We start from the raw sequence: 20099 nt of genomic DNA on the forward strand, positions 1-20099 counted from the left end.
GGCTGTCACTCTAGAGCTTGGCCCGGGGCTTGATCTCATGACCTGTGAGATCATGACCTGAGCTGAAATCAAGAGTTGGACGCTTCACTGACTGAGCCACCCAGGCGCGCCTCACCCCCACCCCACTCAGGAATTTCTTGAGCACCTATTATGTGCTAGGCGCTCTACTAGGGACTGGGAAATCAAGAGTGAACAAAATTGGCAAGTTTTCTGATTCCAGGGCAGTTCCACGAACTCATTAGTTAAATCCCAATAGTGATGAGTGCCATGCAGGGAAATGAGACACGGTAGTGAGTGGGGTCAGAGGCAAGTGTGGCCAGAGTGGCAGGGAAACCCTCACCGGAGGGAGCTGCCTGAGCTGAGAGGGTGCGAAGGAGCCAGCTGTGGGAAAGACAGGAGGACGGGAGTTCTAGACAAAGGGAAAGGCAAATGCAAACGCTCTAAGACGTGAGTGTGTCTGGTGTATTTGAGAATCAGGGAGAAGATCAATACCGGTGATAGGCCCTGCCTGTCTCTTCCTTGGAAAATGGTGCGTATAGTTCATATTTGGAAAGAGCGTTTTGTCAACTACGGATAGAAACCAACGAGGAAAGAGTAGTTAGTGTCTTGTATCGGACGAGCCTGGGTTCACATCAAAACTCTTAGCTTAGGGGCTGTGTGACCTTGGGCAGATACCTCTGCCTGTCTGGGCCTGTCCTCTAGAAAGGGGGTGATCATGGCTCCTATCTCTGGGTCGCAGGGAAGATTCCTGGCGCTATCTACGTAAAGCGCCTGAGATGCTGTTATTTAATGTATTAACGCAGGAGCACTATGCGATTGCATCGCAAATCTGTTTTTAAAAAAACTCGGTATCTAGGGGCGCCTGGGTGGCTCAGTCGGTTAAACGTCTGTCTTCGGCTCGGGTCATGATCTTGCGGTCCGTGAGTTCGAGCCCCATGTCTGGGTCTGTGCTCAAGGCGTTAGCTTCCTTTGCAAATCCGTGCATTTAATTCCGTGTTTGAAATCATCTTTTTTCTGAGAGAGGCTCCAGAGCTTTGACGGATGCCGGAGAGACCGAGGGCGCAGGCCTCTGAAAATCCCTCCTCACTGGTGCTCCCTCGGTGAACCATCCGCTCCAAGAGGGCGGGGGCCTCGCCTGCCTTTTCTTCTGGAGCCTGGAAGGGTGTCTGGCAATTCTCGGGTGCTCCGTGGATATTCGTTTCGTTGAACGAACGGACGGATTCGAACACCTCCCCTCCTGGAAGAATTAGCTTTGAGATACAGGACACCAGATGGTTCTATGCTGCAGCCACTGGGAAACGGAGCAACAGGTGAGGAAAGAAACGCGCTTACAAAAAAATGAAGTCCAGCCCAAGCTGCCGAGTGGGCTTGTCACTTCCAGCCTTTGTGCCTCCGTTTCCCCCATCTACAGGTGGGGGTGACGGTGCCACTCTGTGGGGTTGAGGTGAGAAGGGGTGGAGGTGGAGGTGCTTGGAGCATGTCCGGTCAAGGATGCTGGGGGAGGTGGGGAGGCCAGCAGGGCAGAGCCCACGGTCATGACCCCCGTTGGCTGGAGCCACACTGGAGAGGGTGGCTGGGGTCCCCACCACATTTGTGGGACCCTCTGGGAGTCAAGGGCATGTCTTCACAGCGTCTAGCTCTGGATCACTGCAGGTGGGACCTCATCAAGAGGGTGCGGGCCTGGCCCCCCTGGGTGGGAAGAACGAACACCGGAGGAGAAAGAGACTTGGCGGGAATCCCCCCAGAGGCTGGCAAGGCTTCTAGCACAAGAACTCGAGGCTCTGGGTTTAAATCCCAACGTCTCCACTAACCGGCCGCAGGACCCGAGTCCGACATCTTTGCTCCAAGCCTCGATTTCCTTAGCTGTCAGATGGGGCCCCAGGGGCCCCAGGGCACATGAACCCACTCTTTTGGGATTAGTGCGAAGGACACTTGGATAAAGATCCAGAGGGGGCGCCTGGCACGGAGCAGGTGTCCCCTGCATCACCCCTGAAGAGGTTCTGGAAAGTTCATCTGGCTTTAACGGTACCTGTTTTCTGGGGGCCTGGAGAGGGCCTCTGTTTTATACCCAGCTGTGAGGCCTCCTGGAGGTGTGGTCTCTCAGAGTGTCCGTTTCCCCAGCTGTAAGATGGGCACAGTAGTAGGGACTAGACCCACCGTTAGTCAGATTTTGTTACTTAATGCATGAATGCCACAGCAATACACGATTGTATTGCCAACCTGTTTGAAAAAAATTTGGTATCTGCAGCTCAAGGCATTTGCTCCTTGAGGTTGTCGCAGGGTTCAACGGGACCACGGCTGTTCAGTGAGGCCGTGCCTGGCGCATGCCGGGTGCACAGTAACTTTGGCAATTGTTATTGTTGTTGCTGCTGGGACGGCTGTAAGTTCTGCCACACAACTCCGCCTGCAGCGCAGGGCAGGGCTGGCACGCCTTGGAAAGCCGAGGCTCTGTCCTGGTGTAGAACGTTTGTCCTGGCCTCTGGTCCCTCTGTCCTTTGCTGGTGGGACTTTGCCAGGAGTGAGAGTGGGGGCAGACGTTGCGGGCCCTTGGGGGATGGCTGTTGTCCTGGTAACTCCTTATGGCACCCCATGATGGCCAGGTGTCCTTGGGTGCCTTAGAGAGAGCCTCTTAGCGGGGCGCCTGGGTGGCTCAGTCGGTTAAGCATCCGACTCTTGGTTTCGGCTCGGGTCACAATCTCGTGGTTCGTGAGTTCGAGCCCTGCACCGGGTTCTGCACTGATGGTGCAGAGCCTGTTTGGGATTCTCTCTCTTCTCTCTATGTCCTTCGCCACCCCCCCCCCCCACTAAATAAATACATAACACTTAAGAAAAGAAAAGAAAAAAAGAAATAGCCACTTATCCCCTGCATGGAGGCTCTGCCATTGATCCCATTTTATGGATAAGCAAATGAAGGCTCAGACACAGAGTGGCTTCCCTGAGGTCCCTCATCAAGCTGGCAGATCCTAGATTCCTACCCAGGTCTGCTGATTTTGGAGACCAGAAGGTCAGGTCCAGTGGGCACAGGAGGGTCAGGGCAGGAGCTAAGCAGGTGGAAACCGTGTCCCCCTCACCCCACGCGGGACAGGGTTTCAGCCTTCCAGCCCGTGAGCCCAGAGACCGAGTGAGCCCAGGTGAGCCCTCATGTTGGCTTCTACCTGTTGCTTGCATTTCTGGGTCCCCTGCCCAGGCTTGTGCCTGAATCAGACCGAAGGAGAACCAGGGGTTTCCGCAAGCTGGGGTGGTGTCGAGGTACAGAAAGGCCAAGGATTCCCCCCAAAACAACCCCCATGAAACCGCAACGAGGCAGCGGGGAGCACGGTTTCTGGTCTCTGCTCCCCAGCTCCGAGCTCTGTGGCTTTGGGTAAATGATTTCATCTCTGAGCTAACACCATCCTTCTAATGGCTCAGGCCCAAACTCTTGGAAACCTTCTTCCCTCCCCCTTCACCCCTCCCCCACATCCAATCTGTGGTCTCTACTCTGGGGCCATGTGCAGAATCCGACCACTTTCCCTCCCCCAGCCCCATCACTTCCACCCATCGAAGCCTCCCCAGCCCCCATCATCTCTTGTGGGCTTCCCAGATGCCCCCCACCTCCCCGCCACCCCCCCACCCCTGCTGTGCCTTCAGCTTCTGCACATGCTCCCCAGCCCCAGTCCGTGCCCCACACAGCAGCCAGAGAGAACCCAGCACACCTAAGCCCGGTCATAGCACCTTCTGCTCCAGACTCTGCTGTCACTTACAGCCCAGGCTTTTTGGTAAATTCCTTTCCAGGAGAGAAAAAACAAAGTCTTTGGAAATGGGCAAAACTGCCCCATAGAGCAGGGTCCAAACTGCGCCGCACTGGAGGTGGGGTGGGAATTAGGGCAAAGCCAGCCAGGCTGAAACCAGGCTCCAGGGTGCAGGGTGGGGGAAATCAGAGCCTGGCCTGATGATGAAGGGGAAAGCAGCCCCCCTCCCCCCCACAGGGACCCAAGCCTGGGCAGGAGGGATATGGGAGCTCAAAAGACCAGCAGGGACCACACAGCCAGCCCTGGTTCCCACAAGGGGAAACTGAGGCCCCGATCTGGAAAGCCATTTGTAGGAGGCTGCACACAGGAGCTGGTGGCCCAGTGTGGCCGGCCCCGTGAAAATCTGGAAGAACAGACCTCCGATAGCTTTGCGCGCGTGTTTCCATTTAGACGTAAATTTTTGTACTTTAAAATTTTTTGGGAACGGGTGACGCGAGCACATGGTTCGGAAGTCCAAGGAATCAAAGGCTGTGGAGCGCTAACCCAGACCTGCCCCGGTTCCCGTCCCCACGGGCCACTGAAGGATGTGCTGGGTTTACTTCCAGGGAAACGACGCGTGTGCCAGCAGTGAGTGTGCTCATACCCCCCCCTTCTCCCCCCAGCCCTTCTTTGGCAAACACAAGGTCAGCGCCCCATTCCGCACCTTGCTGCTTCTCGCGTAGCGTCAACTTTGGAGGTCACTCCACATTCAGCCCGACAGACCGGCCTCGCTGCTTTAATAGCCACATGGGATTCTGTCTGTGGCCGTCACTGTTTGCCCAGCGGGTCCCCAATAGCTGAGCTCATTTCCAGCTATGGCCATCACACCAGGGCTGCTGGGAATACGCTCGCCCACGTGTCACTTAGCTCTCCTGCAAGGCTGCGTCAGGGATAAACCTCTTGACGCAGAACTGCCTGGTTCAGGGGTGTGTACCCTCGTGATGTGTCTGCGGTTTCCACACTGGTTTGGGAGGAGGGGCCCTGGGGGCTGCAGCAGGGGCCACGGGAGCCAGAGCGCTGCCTACCCGAATCCTCCCCCCACACACCCACACCCCTGATCTCAGGACCACTTCATCGGCCTCTTTCTGACTTTTGGATCTCCCCACGAACGTCACCTCCCCCGGGAAGCGTTCCCTGGCCACCCCGCAGAGGGTAGACACCAAGCCCCCTGCCCTACTCCTCCCACTGTGACTGCCGGAGGTTTTGTTTTGTTTTGTTTTGTTTTTCCCACAGCCCTTCACCCATCTGAAACCTCCGTTTTCTCCCCAGGAGAAATGCAGGAATGCAGGGCCGCCATTCAGGAGCAGCTTAGCAAGGTAGCTCTGGGCCACCAAGTTCTCAGCCACGTCCTCCAGGCCTCGAGGCAGCGGTCCCAGGCGCAGGAGAGGTACTCAGGAAAGATTTGTTGAAACTGGGGTGTCTTCAGGAGAAACGTGCTAGAAATGACCACGACAGGGTCTCAGCACTCCTTCATCCACTCAACAGACTTGCTCAGATGTAGCCCGGCCCCCGGGGAGAGAGCAGGCCTCCGAAGGGGCATGGCCCTGAGGGCCTTACAAATGTAGCCCATTTAGTCCTTGGCTCGCTCATCATCCCCATTTTACAGATGAGGGAAAGAAGCACAGAGAAGCTGAGCCTGTTGCCCACGTCACACAGCTGGTGAGCACGACCGGCTTGGAACTCGGGCCTTCGGGCTCCCAAGACCACACCCTTCACCCTCAGTGGGCGCCTTGAGGCAGCCAGACTCCAAGATGGCCCCAAGGATCCCATCTCCTGGTCTGCATGCCACGCATAGTCTGTCCCCATAGTCTGTCCCTCGCTGGGCTGAGATCGGCCACCGTGACTGTGGCACATCGTAGAAATGTTGGAGTGTGACTCTCATGGCCACGTCATTACGTTTCGGCTCCTGCTTTGTCCCCTCTTGGCCCTCTTGCTTGACAGGAACTGGCCACCACGTCCTGAGGACCCTCGAGCAGCCCTGCAGAGGGGCCCATCGGGAAAGAAACGGAGCCCGTCACCCCCGCCGCCAGCCAGCACCTGCCTACCAGCCCCGGGAGCGGGTCGCCGAGAGGCTGATCCTTCAGCCCCGGGTGGAGCCTACAGACGACCACAGCCCCCGGCTGATATCCGAGAACAACCACGTGAGAAAACCCGAGTCAGAGCTACCTTGCTAAGCTGCTCCTGAATTCCGGACTCTCAGAAACTGAGACAGAATTGTTTGTGGCTATTAGAAGCTGCTAAATGTTCTGGGGTCATTTGTTATGCCACAGCAGATAAGACTTTTGTGGGGGTTACAGAGGCCAGACCCTCTTGCTTCCAGGTCCCGCCCCCCTCCCCCAGACACACCGCATCCCTGCCACACCCTCCCCATGCCTCAGTTTCCCCACCTCTCCAACGGGGCTGACTCTGTGGCCAAGGGTTGGCCCTGCCTCCTCTGCCTGGTCCCAGCCCCCTTCCCACCCGCTCCGGGCCCACCCAGGCCCTGACCCCGCGGCTCTGAGCTGCCAGGCCCAGCCTTCCTGGCTCTTTGCCCCGCTGTTGCTCTCCTTTTGGGTCAGTGCTCAGAGAGAGCCGAGCAAGTGGGCAGGGAGCCAGGGGTGGAGCGTGTCAGGGACCAGCGGGCTGTTGTGGAGGGGTGTGCCGTTCAGCTCTCAGCTCGGCCCACGATTCCCGGCACAGGCCGGGCTTCTCCCAACCTCAGCGGCAGCCCCGAGTCTAGCGGGGGCCTCGCGCACCGAGTCAGGCACTGGTTCGGTCACAGCTTCGCCACTCCCTTTCTGTGCCAGCGACGGGGCTTCTCTGGGCCTCGGGGGCCTCGATGGAAAAACGGGGCGCATTGGTTCCTCTTGGCACAGGGGCCAGGGGCATAAAGGAAGCGACTGCTGGAATCTGTGCTTCCCCGGAGGCTGGGATTCTTCCGTCTTGTTTACTGGCGTAGCCCCGGGGCCTAGCGCAGTGCCCGGCACATAGTAGGTGCACCGTTATCTGTGGAACGTTTGTGGCTGTCTTACCCTCTGAGCCTCACCTTGTCTGAGGGTGTGTGTGTGTGTGTGTGTGTGTGTTGGTATCGGGTGGCGGGTGTCTGTCCAAGGCAAAGAAGCCACAGGAAGATGAGGGGTATGGGGAATAGAGTGGGGGGAGCTAGGCCTGCATTTTCTGTCCGAATTTGGGGTGCTTCTCGGATGTGAACCGGCTACCAGGGCCTTCGGCCTCCCAAGGCCCTGCTATCCCTTTGTAGTCGTCTGCGTCTCAGCCTTGATCTTGGAAGGTGTGTCTGCAACGGGGCCTATGTGATGAGCCCTTATTCTCCCCCGGCGTAGAGATCGAGAAGCAAATCGGGAGAAAGTGAAGAAGAAGCACGTTTCTCGTGACGGCACACCTTCCTGCCACCTGCGTGCCGGCCCTCTCGCACGTGTGTCCCCGTTGCTTGGTGAATGTGTATTCAGCACCCGCGATGTGCTAGGCGCCGTTCTCGCCACTCTGCGCATGAAGGCTTTGTTGCCACTCTCTGTGGTAGGAGCTATCACCAGCCCATTTTACAGATGAGGCACAGAGTGGTTAAGCGACTCGTCCAAGGACAGGCCGCTCGTCACGGGCAAACCCAGGCTGTCCGGGAGCAGATCGACCAGGCCACGCTTCTGCCAAGTCTCCTTGGCTGATCATTTGACACCACCCCGCCTTGCCCCCCACCCCAGCTCTACCTCGGAGAATAGAGCCAAGCGCGTTCTGGACGGAGTGCGGCCTCGCCGTGCGGCACCAGGCTTTCCCGCCCGCGCGACTCTGGCGTGTAACCGCTCTTGTCTGATTTCTAGCAGTCTGGGGGAAAAGGGTGATTGTTCCCCACTTGACAACGGAGTCAACTGAGGCCTGGAGAGGCCAAGCATTGCCCAGAGCTGGTAAGGGAGGATTTGAATCCCACGGCTGAGCTCTTGCCCGCCCTCTTGCACCTTTGGTGTCTGAGGCTGACCCTGAAAACAGGGTGACGCCGATGGGGTCAAGGTCAGGCAAGAAGGGCAGAAGCAGGCCCAGATGTCCACAGTAGAGCAACCGTCCCTGGGCACAGGGCAGAAAAGGGGCTACGTTGGTTCCCAGCACCCAAGATCCCTGAGAGCAGGGTCAGGCCCAGAGAGGTCTGGTATGGCCCCTGATGAGCACTCCAGTCTCAGCCTGGCCACACTCTCCTGGCTCTCCAGGCTTCGGCCACAAGGAACGCTTCTCACTTCCTCCAAATCACCTCGTTCGTTCTCCCCCGGGGCCTTCCCACTTGCCGTTCCCTATGCCTGGAATGTTTTTCCTTTCCCTTCTTTGCCTGAGAAGGACCAGTCTACCTTTCAGAGCTCAGCTCCGTCCTTCCTCCTGGTGCCTTTCTTCCATCACGGTCAAGTCTCCTTGCCCCCCACCCCCGGTCCCCGTTATCTATCCCTAGAACAGGCGGGGACTTCCTCACAGTGCGTATCATGGTTGATCATGACACATGAGAAATCACCAGGTTGGTGTCTCTCCCGCTGCTCCTGGAGGGGAGGGATTGAGCCTCTCTCGCTCACTGCTGAATTCTCAGCCCCGCGCAGTGCCTAACACCACAAGTTCTCAATAGACGTCGGTGGGAGGGGTGATGGGGTAAATGGAGACATGAATGTTCTCACCTGTGTGTGTGTGTGTGTGTGTGTGTGTGTGTGTGCATGTGTGTGCCTGCTCATAGCTGCCTGCATGCAACCCCAGAACTTAACCGTAAGGAATGCGTTAATTTTCCATGAGGTTCGTGACACACGGTGCATCCTGTTGCTACAGGGGAGGAGACACAGATGCCTTCAGCTGGGATTCAGGAACCCCGAGTTCTGACCCGACCCCTGCCACGGGCTCTGGGGTGAATGTAGTTGAGTCACTCCCTGCGCCCAGGGTCAGGGTACCCGTCTGTACAATCGGGAAGGGGCACAGAGAGGCAGTCCGTGTGGTGGTTAAGTATGGGGTCTGGACCCAGCCCCTGCCTGGGTTCGAAGCCACCTCCCTCGCTTCCTAGCCCCGTGAACTCTCTGGGCCTCAGTTTCCCCATAACAAAAGGGGATCACAACAGTCCTCACCTTTTAGGATGTTGTGAAATCTCAGGGACCGATGTTTGTAGGACATGCATAGCAGTGCCTGGCACACAGAAAGCCCCAGCAGCACATTCACCCCAGAAGAGAGAAGAAACCGAAACGGCACCTCCTACTTCCCCGTGAGTTGAAGCAGCACCAGATACACGCGCAGACCTTGGCGGGCACTCGTCATTTGGGCCTCACGGCCAACCCAGGCATGAGCGTACCTCTGCCCCCAGTTTACAGAGGGAAAAGCTGAGGCTCTGGCCTTTCCCGCCTTTGCAGAGCTACAAACCTCACAGCTATAGGATTGGGTGAACAGAAGCAAACCGCAGAAAAATGAAGATAGCATTTCATATAGGAAACCAATATTATGCATTGGTTGGGGAGGGATAGACACGGGGTAAAAGGCTATCAACACCGAACTCACGGTAGCTGTCTCTCCTGGGGGAAGGAAACAGGAGAGGGGCAGGAGCTAAACGGTCTCTTCAGCTGGGTTGTGGGAACAAGGAATTTTACTAGATTTGTTTCTATCTCTTCATACCTCCAAACCATTTCAGTAAAATTTTAAAACGCACAGAACAGGGGCGCCTGGGTGGCTCGGTCAGTTATGCGTCCGACTCTTGGATTCCGCTCAGGTCACGATCTCGAGGTTCGTGGGTTCGGGCCCCGCATCGGACGCCGCACTGACAGTGTGGAGCCTGCTTGGGATTCTCTCTCTCTCCCTCCCTCTCTCCGTCTGCCCCTCCCCCTGCTCCCGCTCCCAATTGTGCCTGCACTTCCTCACTCCTTCTCTGAAAACAGATAAATAAACTAAAGAAAGGAAGGCAAAATTAAAAAAAAATAAAATAAAATGCATAGAACGAATTGCAAGGAAGTTAACTGGGAGATGACCAGGGAACTGGGAAGACCAGTGATTTCTTTTCCCCCTCCGTGTCTTCACGCACTTCCCCAATTCCCAGCGTCTGCACCAAACGTCGGGAAAGCCCCAAGAGTGATGGACTGGAGACGGGAATGAAGGGTCACGAGGCTCTGCTGGCTTAAGCTTCGGAAGCTCTGCTCCTCTGTAGGGGAGGAGAGGGGAGGGAGGGGAGCCTCCTCCAGGGTCTGTGGGCACCCCCTCGCTCACCACGTCACTGCATACGTTTTGCCCTATTTTGTCCTCATCCGAGGTCGTTGTTTCCATGATCCCTATTTTGCAGATGAGGACACTGAGGCCGGGGCAGGAGGCAAAGGGACTTTGCTGAGCTCACACGAGGCAAGGTGTGGAGAAGCCGCTGTCGAATTCCCGGGCTGCCACCACGGCGGATTCCCTTGCTGGGCCACGCGTCCCAAGTATGCCATCCCTCCCTGACACTCAGCCGGACGCTGTGCCCCGCCCTGCGCGCACTAACTCGTCGAATCACCCTAACCTGCAAAGCGGCTTCTATCCCTTTCCTCGCCTCTCAGATAAGAAAACCGAGGCACAGAGCGGCCCAGCGATTGAGGCCACACAGCCCACAAGCAGCGGAGCCACTGGGAGTCGAGTTGAGTCGGGTGGGCTCCACGGCCCGTGCTCTCCCTCTGTGGGATTCACCCCAGTCTCTGGCCAAGGGCGGGGGGGCGGGGGGACATAATGATGAGGACACTCAAGTGGGGGCTCTGGGTCCCCTCAACTTTTCAAGAGCTGCCCATGCTGGCGGAAGAGGCTTCAAGAAGACTCATTGGCTAAAGGCCCCGTGGGGGAAGGGAAAAATCTAGCATCCGTGAGTTTCCCTTTCGCTGGCCAGCGTTCTGTCTGTTCTGCAGGTCCCGGCTGGGTCTCCAGGGACCAGGCCACAAGGGACACGTCTTGCTTATTAGCCAGGAGACTGGCCTCAGGGCTGAGAGCGTGGGTTCTGGCAGCAGCCAGCCTGAGAGTAAACCTCACCTCACCCTTTCTGGCCATGAGACCTATCTTTCTTTTATCCTACACGCTCTCTAGGAGGCAGCGAGTGTTTTGAGTTCCGCTTTACAGAGGAACCAGTTGACGCAGGTGGCTTCCCCAGCTGGTCAATGGCACCGCTGGGACGTGACGCCCCCCCCACCCCACCCCCGACTCTGGGTCCATTCCAGAAATTTCAGAGCTGACTCTGAGGTTAAGCAAACGCTCCGAGGCCAGAGTCTGGGTGGAGGTGCAGACTTAGGGGGCAGGCCTGGGGTCTGTTTTCTCACATTTCCTGCCCTAGAAGACAAGGAGGAGAGGGTCTGGGTACATCCCAGCCCAGCTGAGCTGTGGGCCCTAGGAAGAAAGAGCCAGAAACTCAGGGCCCTGCCCCCATGGGCTGGCCTGGTCGAGGTGCTTGAAAAAATAAACCTGTCCCTCTGGGGGATGCCTCTTGCGGGGCTGCTGGCCCTGGGGCTCCCTGGGTCATCCCTAGGTCAAGGGCATCTGTGCCAGCCATTTCTAGGCTCCTTTCTTGGGAAAATAACCCCATTTCTCTAAGAAGCATATGCTCTTCTCCCCACCCAACCCCCTCAGCCCCAAACTGCTTAGAAAGCAGCCAGCGGTGAGGTTAGGAAATCAAACCCCAAGACGTTCTGTTCGGCAACTGAGATTCATTTCTTGTTTGGATAGCCGAAGGCTGAAAATGCCAAGAATTTACGGGCAGCCTGGGGGGGCTGGGGCAGCTGGGAGTCCCAGGCCAGTTTGGGAGGGTCCCGGGCTGGGCCAGGACCCCACGCTGCGCTCCGCTGGATGCGCTGTTGACCCGCATCCAACCGCTGGGCTGAGGGCTTGAGTTGTTCTGAGGTCTGGCGTCAGGGGCCTGGAGCGAGCAGCAGAAGCCGGGGGCAGGGCCAGGTTGAGAGGATCCTATCCGGCCCCTCACCCCTGCTGGCTTGGCTTTGGGTGCAGAAAGGGAAGAGAGAGGGGCCCCGGCTGAGCACCCCGGCTGGGGAGTGGGCCCTGGGCATCTGGCTTGTGTGTCCTGAGTCGTCTGGGGTGGACAGAGTGTTGTGGACACCCAGGGAGGTAGATATGGGAGGGCTAGCTGGCCCGGGGCCGGGGCGGGGGGCTGGGGGGGGGTTGGGGACAGACAGGGAGAGACCTCAGGGACATGCCGCCAGACAGGAGAGAGAGTCACAGAGCGGCAGAGGGACACAGAGATAGAAAGGGGGAGGCAGAGACACATGAGGAGATGGGCAGAGACGGCCGACTGTCACTGGTACAGGAAGGAGAGTGGAGGTCCCCACGTTTCTGGAGTTTGAAGCTGGGCTGCCCTCAGGTGCTGGGGGTGGGTCGGGGAGCCTGCGTCCTTGCCTGTGGCCCCGGGGTTTCCTACTCTCCTCATCTGTAGAATGGGTCCTGCGTGGGAGACGGCAGAGTAGGGCACCTCCTGGCGGGGACCGGGGCCACCGCTCAAGGGGTGACAGCAGCCCAGAGTGACCCTTCGCTGGGCACCTGCTGGGGGCAGACGCTTGCCCGGTCCTGCCACTCTGAAGCCCACGTCAGACTCTCATCACACAGACGAGGCCCTGAGCGCATCACACACACCGGGTCACACAGGCCACACGACTCACCACTGTGCTGCACGGCCTGCTGGGGAGCCTGCCCCCCTGCTGGCTCTGTCCGCCTGTCCGCCCGCCCCCTCGACAGTCCTGGCTGCAGCTTTCCACCCAGATGAGGGGGTGGGGCAGAGCCAGGAGCGGCCCACAGATAGCAGACTCCAGACGTGAGTCATTAGTGCAGAGGCTTTCCAGGGGGAGGGGGGAGGAGGGGAGGGGAGAGAGGTGGAGGAAGGGGGGAAGAGTAGAAAGAAGGAGAGGGGTGGGGTAAGGGGGGGTGGAGAAGCGAGGAAGGGGGAGAGGGAGCAGACCTTCCCGCAAACACCCGCCCCCCCCCCCCCCGCCACCCCCTGCGCTCTGAGTTTAGAAGGACACGGGCCAGCTGGCCAGCTCCATGCTGGGAGAAGACAACTGGGTGTCTGGGATTCGGGAATCCTTGCCTCCCTCACTTCCTTGACACCCTCCAGAGTCAGGAGAAAGGACCTGGAGCTTGGAGGGCCTGGGCTGGCTGTCACGGCTGGGTGACTCTGGCAGGTCCCTTCCCCTCCCTGGCCTGTGTCTTCTCCTGTGCACTGGGGGGACAGGGGCAGGAGTCAGGGGCATGGGCTGAGCAGGGGCTGGCCGCTGGCCGCTTGCAGCAAAGAAGGTCTCCTCTGCGGCTACCCCGATGATGGGAATCTGGCCAAGAGCTTGGTCTGGGGAAGCCGGTCATCTCTGCTCATCCCCAGGAATCCCTAATGGTGGTAGTGGTAATTAGTGATGCTTCTAGATCAGAGTGTTTTGAGACTCGTTTTTTTTTTTTTTTCCTCTCTTGGGATGTTACCGCAGAAGCCAAGAAGAGGCCTTTGAGTTTCAAAGACTCTGAGATACTCCCAGCCCAAGGGGCATGAAGGGGGCATTCAACCCAAGGAGCCCTTACCCAGGGGAGGGCAGAGCAGATACCTGCTTGGACCCCAGCAGAGACCAGGCAGGACTGGGGGCCCCCTGGGGCCCACCAGCATGGACAAGTGACGTTCCTAGCCTCAAGGCTATCGGACGGGGACCATTGGACTGACTCGTTCCCAAGTGCGCTGCCCTCACCCAGCAGTGCGGGGCTCACACTGGAGATACGGCTGAGTTAAATAAAACCCCATCGGTCCACTGCATCCCGGCGCAGGTAGGCTACCCCGTGTCCTCACGAAACACCTGCTCTAGTTGGGCAGCAGGCTGAGAGCGGCGTGGGAGCGGTCGCCGTGGTCGTCCCAGCCATCCCCCGACACGTTCCCATTTTGCAGATAGGGAAACTGAGGCTTGCTCATCCACAGCCATGTGGCAAGTAAATGCCAGACCGGGATGTGAACTCAGGTCAGCCTGCCTCCTGAAACAGAGCTCTTTGCCCCACGGCGCCCCATGGACATCTGGAGAGGGCGTTGTGCCACAGGTGGAAGAGGTGGGCTGGGTGCCCTTCTGATCTGAAAGTCACCAGTTTAAATTCTTCCTTTGGCTCAGCCAGTGATGCCTGAGCACCAGGCACCCGGGGGAGTCAAAGATGGATGGGAGGGTGAGGCTTGGGGTAGAGAAGCCGGAGGGAGGTGATGGGGTCGCACGAGGTAGGGAGGCAGCTGGGGAGACAGGAGGATACACCACGAGGAGAGAAGCGGAGGCCACAGGATGGACGGGTCCTTCTGCCTAGGGGCCGGTGGGCATGAAGGATACCCCGGGGCCACAGGAGGCCTTAAACAGAGACAGGTGGGCAGGGAGGGAAGAGCTGAGTGTCAGGCAGCTTCAGGATTGAGGCACCATGGGCTCTCGGAGGGGAGACATCTGCAGGGTCCGGGTCACGGATTTGGGGCTCAGGAACCCATCAGATGCCGGTTTGGCATCATCATGGGGCAGGTGGGAAAGGGTGCTGCAGGAGCCCTGGGGGCAGTGCCATGAAGGGTGAGTGGAAAGGAGGAGCAGGGACAGAGTCCTGGGAGACACTGGCATTTCAGGGTGGGGGAGGGCCTGAGCGACTGGAGGGACTCACGGACGGTCACGCACCCATATGTTCATGCATTCCGCAGCCGTGTTTGGAACACCTACCCTGTGCCAGGCACTGTTCTGGGCTCCGGGAACTCAGTAGTGAACAAAGAATATGTGATCCTTCCCTCCTGGAGGGCACAGACCAACAGAAATGCTCTAAGAATGGGTAGTGATAAGTGCTAAGAGAGAAAACCAAATCCAGGTTGAGGGGATACAGAGTGACAGAGGGTTATTTTAAATGGAGTGGACAGGGAGGGCCTCTCTAAAGAGGTGACATTTAAGGAGAGACCTGAGGGAGGTTGGGTGAGCCATGTAGGCATCTGGGAGAGGAGTGTTCCAGGGACTAAGGATTTTCTTTTTATTCCAAAGAGATGGGAGTCCCAGGATGGTTTTAAGCAGAGGAGGGACAGGATCTAACTTAGGACCCCTCTGTCTGCTGAATGAATGAACTGTGGGGGCCAGGGTGGAAACAGGGAGCCCAGGGTGGCTGCCATGATGACCGCCCAGGTAGGAGATGGAGGTGGTCCAGAGTGGGGCAAGGTAGGGAAAGGGGTAGGGAGGTAGGTCAGATCAGGCATGTTTGGTGGATGAGGGCTTGCTGATGGAGACAGTTTCTGGAAGGATGGTGGTGGTCAGCAACATTGAATTTGTCAGGAGATCAAGTATGATGAAGACCGAGCCATGGCCATTGGATGCGGGAGGTGACATTTGGGGGAAGGAGTAAGTGGGATGTGAGGAAGTGGAGGCAGACTGTGTGGACTTCTGAGACCCAGGCCAGAAGTCAGATAGTGTAGGTTGGATAAGAGGCTTGTTTGCTCTATTCTTCCTTCTCTCTCTCTCTCTCTCTCTCTCTCTCTTTTTTTACCATGGAAGATACTTATATGGGACTAAACACTGAAGGGGGAAGAATCAGCAGAGGAGGAGTACAGAAGGGGACAGCTGTCTTGGGGAGGTTCAGGGGCTGCAGGGGGATGGGATCTACATCCTAGAAAGGAAAAGAGACGTTGGCCCATAGAGGAACCCCTACCCTCTGAGCTGGAGAAAGGCTCTGGGGACTGGTGGATGTACGGGTGAATCTGCAGGTGTGGGGCAGGCAGCTGAAAAGTGGCTCTCCCTTTGTCCTCATTTCTCATTGAAGCAGGGGGTCATTGGTCTGGTGGGAGGGTGGGGGACAATAAAAACGGAGGCTTGAGGAGGAGGTGAGGTTTGAAATGGCCCTCGTGGAACCAGAAACACACAGATTTCAGAGCAGCACGGAGCCCCCACTGGGTTGGCTCCAGTGCGTGAGGCCAAGAACTCCCTCGGGAGGGATCTAGGGATGAGATGTGGCAAGCCGACAGGGCAGGCGAGAGGGAGGGCAAGTGGGCAAGGGACAAGGAGAAGATGGTGAGTTGGGGGCTGAGGAGCTAGATGGTTAGGGCAAGAATAAGACAGGAGGTTAAGTGTGGGTGCACACAAGTGTATATGTGAGTATGCACAAAGCAGTTTGGTTGGATACGTGTAGGGTAGTCTCTCCACCTTGGGGATGGATAAACCCAGGGTGTGCTCAAGGCAACCCTTCGGAAAGCAGGGGAAACTATCAGAACTTCAACGAACGTGATTTCGTACATCATCTTTTTGAAAATGGAAGGTTCCATTTCCTTTTGTTTTATGCCCTGGACGTATATTAATATGGGTACATGCGCAAAAATATTAAGTAAATATGCACGTATCAGGGGAGTGGACATTGTTTGCTGCTTGGGCACATGCTTTGAACAATTTAGACACCAAGGAGTAAGAAAGCACTGATGCTTGGAGAGGCACCGTGTACTGTTGAATCCGTTTGAAGGCTCTAGGAAGCAGTCTACCTCCCTCCACCCCGTGCCACTGCTCAGACCGTCTTCTGCACCTGCGGCCCAGGGCTCATTCTTTCCCTTCCTTGCCGCCACTTAGAGGCTCCTGCCAACCTGATCTTGGAACCCACGGGACGCCTTTCCCTCCCCCATGCCTGTGCAGGGCCAAACCTGCCTCATTCATCTCTGTACTCGGTGCCTTGTTGAAGGCTTGGCACACGGCGGGTGCTGAGTGTCGACCTAAAGCACGAAGGCAGAAGGCCCTAGAGTGGCCCTGACCTCGGGCCAAAACAGCGAGGGGTGTCCTCAGCTCCTCACGCTCTGCCACCCAGCACCCAATCCATCAGCAGGACCGATGTTCCTCCGTCAGAATAAATCCTCATCTTCCCGGCCCGGTCCTGCTCCAGGCCCCTCTTGCCTCTTGCCCGGTGGCTAAGCAGCCTTCTCCTCCCGATGCACCCTGCCCCCTGCCCCCTACAGTGTATTTTGTTCAAAGCAAATCAGGGGTGTCTCCCCTGCTCAAAGCCATGCACTTGGCTCTGATGCTCAGAGCAAGAGAGGGCCAGAGTCCCCCCCGTGGCTCCCAAGGCCCGACACGACCTGCCTCCCCTCCCCTCTCAGATCTCCTGGTGCACCCCTTTCTCCCGTCCTTCTCTGCTCCAGCAGCACTGGTCCCCCCGGTTCCCCAGGCACCCTGACAGCGTTCCCACTTCACAGCCTTTGCTGCTCCCTTTGTAGCAAACGCCCTCCCCGCAGGTACCTGCATGAGCTGCTCCCTTACCTTACTTTGCTTTCTGGATTCAAACGCCACCCCCTCCGAGAAGTCCTCTGGAATTACCTGACCTCAAATAGCCACCCCACCACTGCTTGCCGTCTTCCCTCCTTCATTTTCCTTCACCGTCTCACATAGCAGATTTTTATTGCACATCTCTTTCTGGCCTCTTTCCCCCACCAGTCCAGCAGGGGACGTATTGTTCTGTTTACTGTTACATGCCTCGCACCCAGGATGCGCCAGGCCTGTGATCGGAGCTCCGTGGATTTCTATTGGATGAGCGAATGAATGGCTGTGAGGGAGCCAGGTTTCCAGCTCTGACCCTGCCTAGCCTTGCTGTGCGGCACCAGGGCCATCCCTGCCCCTCTCTGTTCCTCACTACCCCAATCTGTACACTTCAGAGACAAGGGCTGCCTGGGCCTGGCCTTTGTGCCGGGGAAGGCCTCCGGGGAGGACGCTCCCCCCGTCCGTGGGGACAGGCCCCCGTGCCGCCCACCGCCCCCTGGGTAGGCCCCCCGCCCTTACCTTCTGCAGCCACTGCGTGTTGTTCTCCAGCACCTTCTCCAGCTGTCGCACTCGCTGGGCCGGCCAGTCCCCTAGGTTCAGTGCAGCGGCAGCGGGCGAGTCCCTCTGGAGGCTGTTGGAGCCCCCGAAGGCCTCGGGTTCGGGTGGGCAGGGTTCAGGCTCGGGCAGCACGAAGGTGTAGCTGCACTGGCCGTGCTGGACGCGGTGCGCCCGGCGGCGCCCGGCCGCCTCCTGCCCCCTCCGCTGGGCCACAGTCACGGCGGCCGCGGCGAGGAGGAGGCCGCCCAGCAGCATGGCTGGCCGGGGTAGCATCCGGAGATGCGGCGATGGTGAGGGGTGTCGGGTCAGGGCCCCCCCACCCCGGTGCTCCCCCCTGGCTCCAGGCCCGGGATGCCTGCCCACCGAGCCTCCACAGCTGCAAACCCCTGTTTTGGCCGAGCTCTGTCCAGGGCAGCTATTTATACTTGCTCCAAATACCACGGCTGCTTCCTCCCACCGCCTCTGTTCCCCGCCCCCGCAGACACCCCCTAACCCTTTCCCTTCCTTCCTCCTCACTCCTGCCAGAGGCTGCCCGGTCCCCGTGCACCGGGCCTGCTCTCCCCGCTTGGCCTCCCCTCTGAGTTATCTACTATCCAGGGGAGGCCTGGCCTCCCTGTGAGAAAGAAAACAACACACACACACACACACACACACACGCACACACGCACAGACACAAACACCAAACCCCCAAAGCTGCCTGCTTCGGAAAACCAAACCCGAGTGAACCCTCTCTTCCTGTCTCTGTCTGTCTCTCTGTCTCTCTCCAACCTCCCCCCCCCCCCCCGCCCCCAAGGCTGGGATCTCAAGTTTCAGCTCCCCTTCCCCTTCCCTCTCCCCCTCTACCTTCCCCCCCCCACACACACACACACACTCCGATTCCATGTTAGTGCTTGGAACATGAGCAAAGTGACCCCCGGAGAGAGCAAAAGGAGGGGCGCAGAGGGGTGAGGCTTGGAAGGAGGCAGAGAGTCCAATCTGTTTCTAGAGAAAGAGAAAATCCTTGCGAGGCCAGGGAAGTGGGCGCTCCCAGCAGGGAGCTGGCTCCCTTCCTCCCTTCTCCCGTGGGGCCTGGGGGATGTTGTGCCCTGGGGTGGCCCTGCTCAGCAGATGTGACAGCAATGAGGGGTTGTCCTGTCCCGGGGCACGCTGTTCTAGGACTGCCTCTGGCTGGAGGGGGGGAAATGGATTGCTTGGAGAATAGCTTCTGGTGAAGAAGTGTCTCTCCTAGCCCTGGGGTCAGAGGTGGCTGGCTTCCCCGCCCCGGCTCCTGGGTGGCCAGCTGACGATGTTATGCATCCACATCCTGCCCCAGCGGGGTAGACCCCATCTCTTGCACGATGAATGTATGTGAGTCCTCAGCCTGGAAACTGAGGACCTTCTGATTCGCTTGTTTACCTGTTTCCTGGTTTAAATCCTGGCTAGACCAGCTGCGTGACTTTGGGCGAGTCGCTTAACCTCTCTGTGCTTCTGTTTCCTCTTGGCGAACTGAGGAAAATAACACCACCCACTTCACAGAGTGTGAAAATTAAGTGAGTTTGAGCAGGGATGGCGGAGGGTGAGTGCTACATAAATACTTTCTATTGCTGTTATCAGCGTCATAGTTACTGTGTACTTCCCCTCCCTCGACCCACTAGCATGTACCGCCCACGAGAGCAGGACAGGACTTGTTTTGTGGGGACGTGGCGGGGGTGGGGGGGTGAGGGGGGCAAGAGGTACCCAGCAGTGGCTGCATTTCTCTCCAGGGCACCGCCTTCCGCCTTTCTCTGCTGCTTTTCCCAGAGTGGACCCCCCCCACCAGCTGTTTGCTATTGTTTTTTCCCCTTTGTTTTCCCAAATCCTAGGGAGTTTTGAATGGGGCAGGCTGCTTGGGGGCAGGGGGAACCAGGAGCGCATCCGGGGGACTGAGGACATTAAACCAGGTGTGTGGGGCTTTGGCAGGAAAAGGAAAGGCCGCTGGTTATCAGCCACCAGCATTCACTGAACTTCCTGCGTGCTCCAGACCCTGCTTGCCCACCTCTGCCTCAGTTGTCTCGGCTGTAAATGGGGTCATACCACCCCCGACCTTGCGAGGAAGACGCATGTCAATGCCGGCCATGGGTTTATCCTGGCGTCTGGCACCGATGAGCCCAGAGTGCAGGGCGACTGTCTTGTGTTGGTGGAGCCCCGCGGTGCGAGCCCAAGGAGGCCGGTGCCGCGATCGTCCCCATTTTACAGAGCAGGAGAGTGGTTTGCCCGAAGTCACACAGCGTGGAGATGCGTGGCCTGGAGCTGGGGCAGGAGGGCAGGCTCGTGCATTTAATCTTCCTGATGGAGAGAATGAATGACTGCATGAGATGTAATTTTCTTCCCATGGTCCCGTTATTACGCTCATGGATCTCTGTACAGAAGAGGAAACAGGATTACCTGTTTGCTGGAGAAATGTGGGTAGGATCAAAGGAAGAGTCTGGAAAGCTTGGGAGATGGCCCTGGCAGCCTCTGCACCTTCATTTCAGTGCTTCCTTCTCACCTCGGGGCCTTTGCACATGCTGCTGTCTCTGTCCAGAGCACTTTGGTCCACCCACCC

The 20099-nt window shown here is 58.0% G+C and overlaps 1 protein-coding gene across 2 annotated transcripts in view; it reads right to left on the bottom strand.

Moving 5' to 3' along the window:
* ANGPT4 (angiopoietin 4) overlaps positions 1–17931 on the bottom strand; it is a 40818-nt gene extending 22887 nt beyond the window's left edge. For both annotated transcript variants that reach the window (XM_053890373.1, XM_019458921.2), the window contains exon 1: positions 17498–17931. In XM_053890373.1, the coding sequence (XP_053746348.1) occupies positions 17498–17809 (312 nt within the window). In that variant the 5' untranslated portion in view covers positions 17810–17931. The remainder of the gene's footprint in view (positions 1–17497) is intronic.
* Positions 17932–20099: the final 2168 nt, after the last annotated feature.

Source organism: Panthera pardus, unplaced genomic scaffold, assembly GCF_024362965.1.
Source record: "Panthera pardus isolate Hobbes unplaced genomic scaffold, ASM2436296v1 HiC_scaffold_25, whole genome shotgun sequence".
NCBI lineage: Eukaryota > Metazoa > Chordata > Mammalia > Carnivora > Felidae > Panthera > Panthera pardus.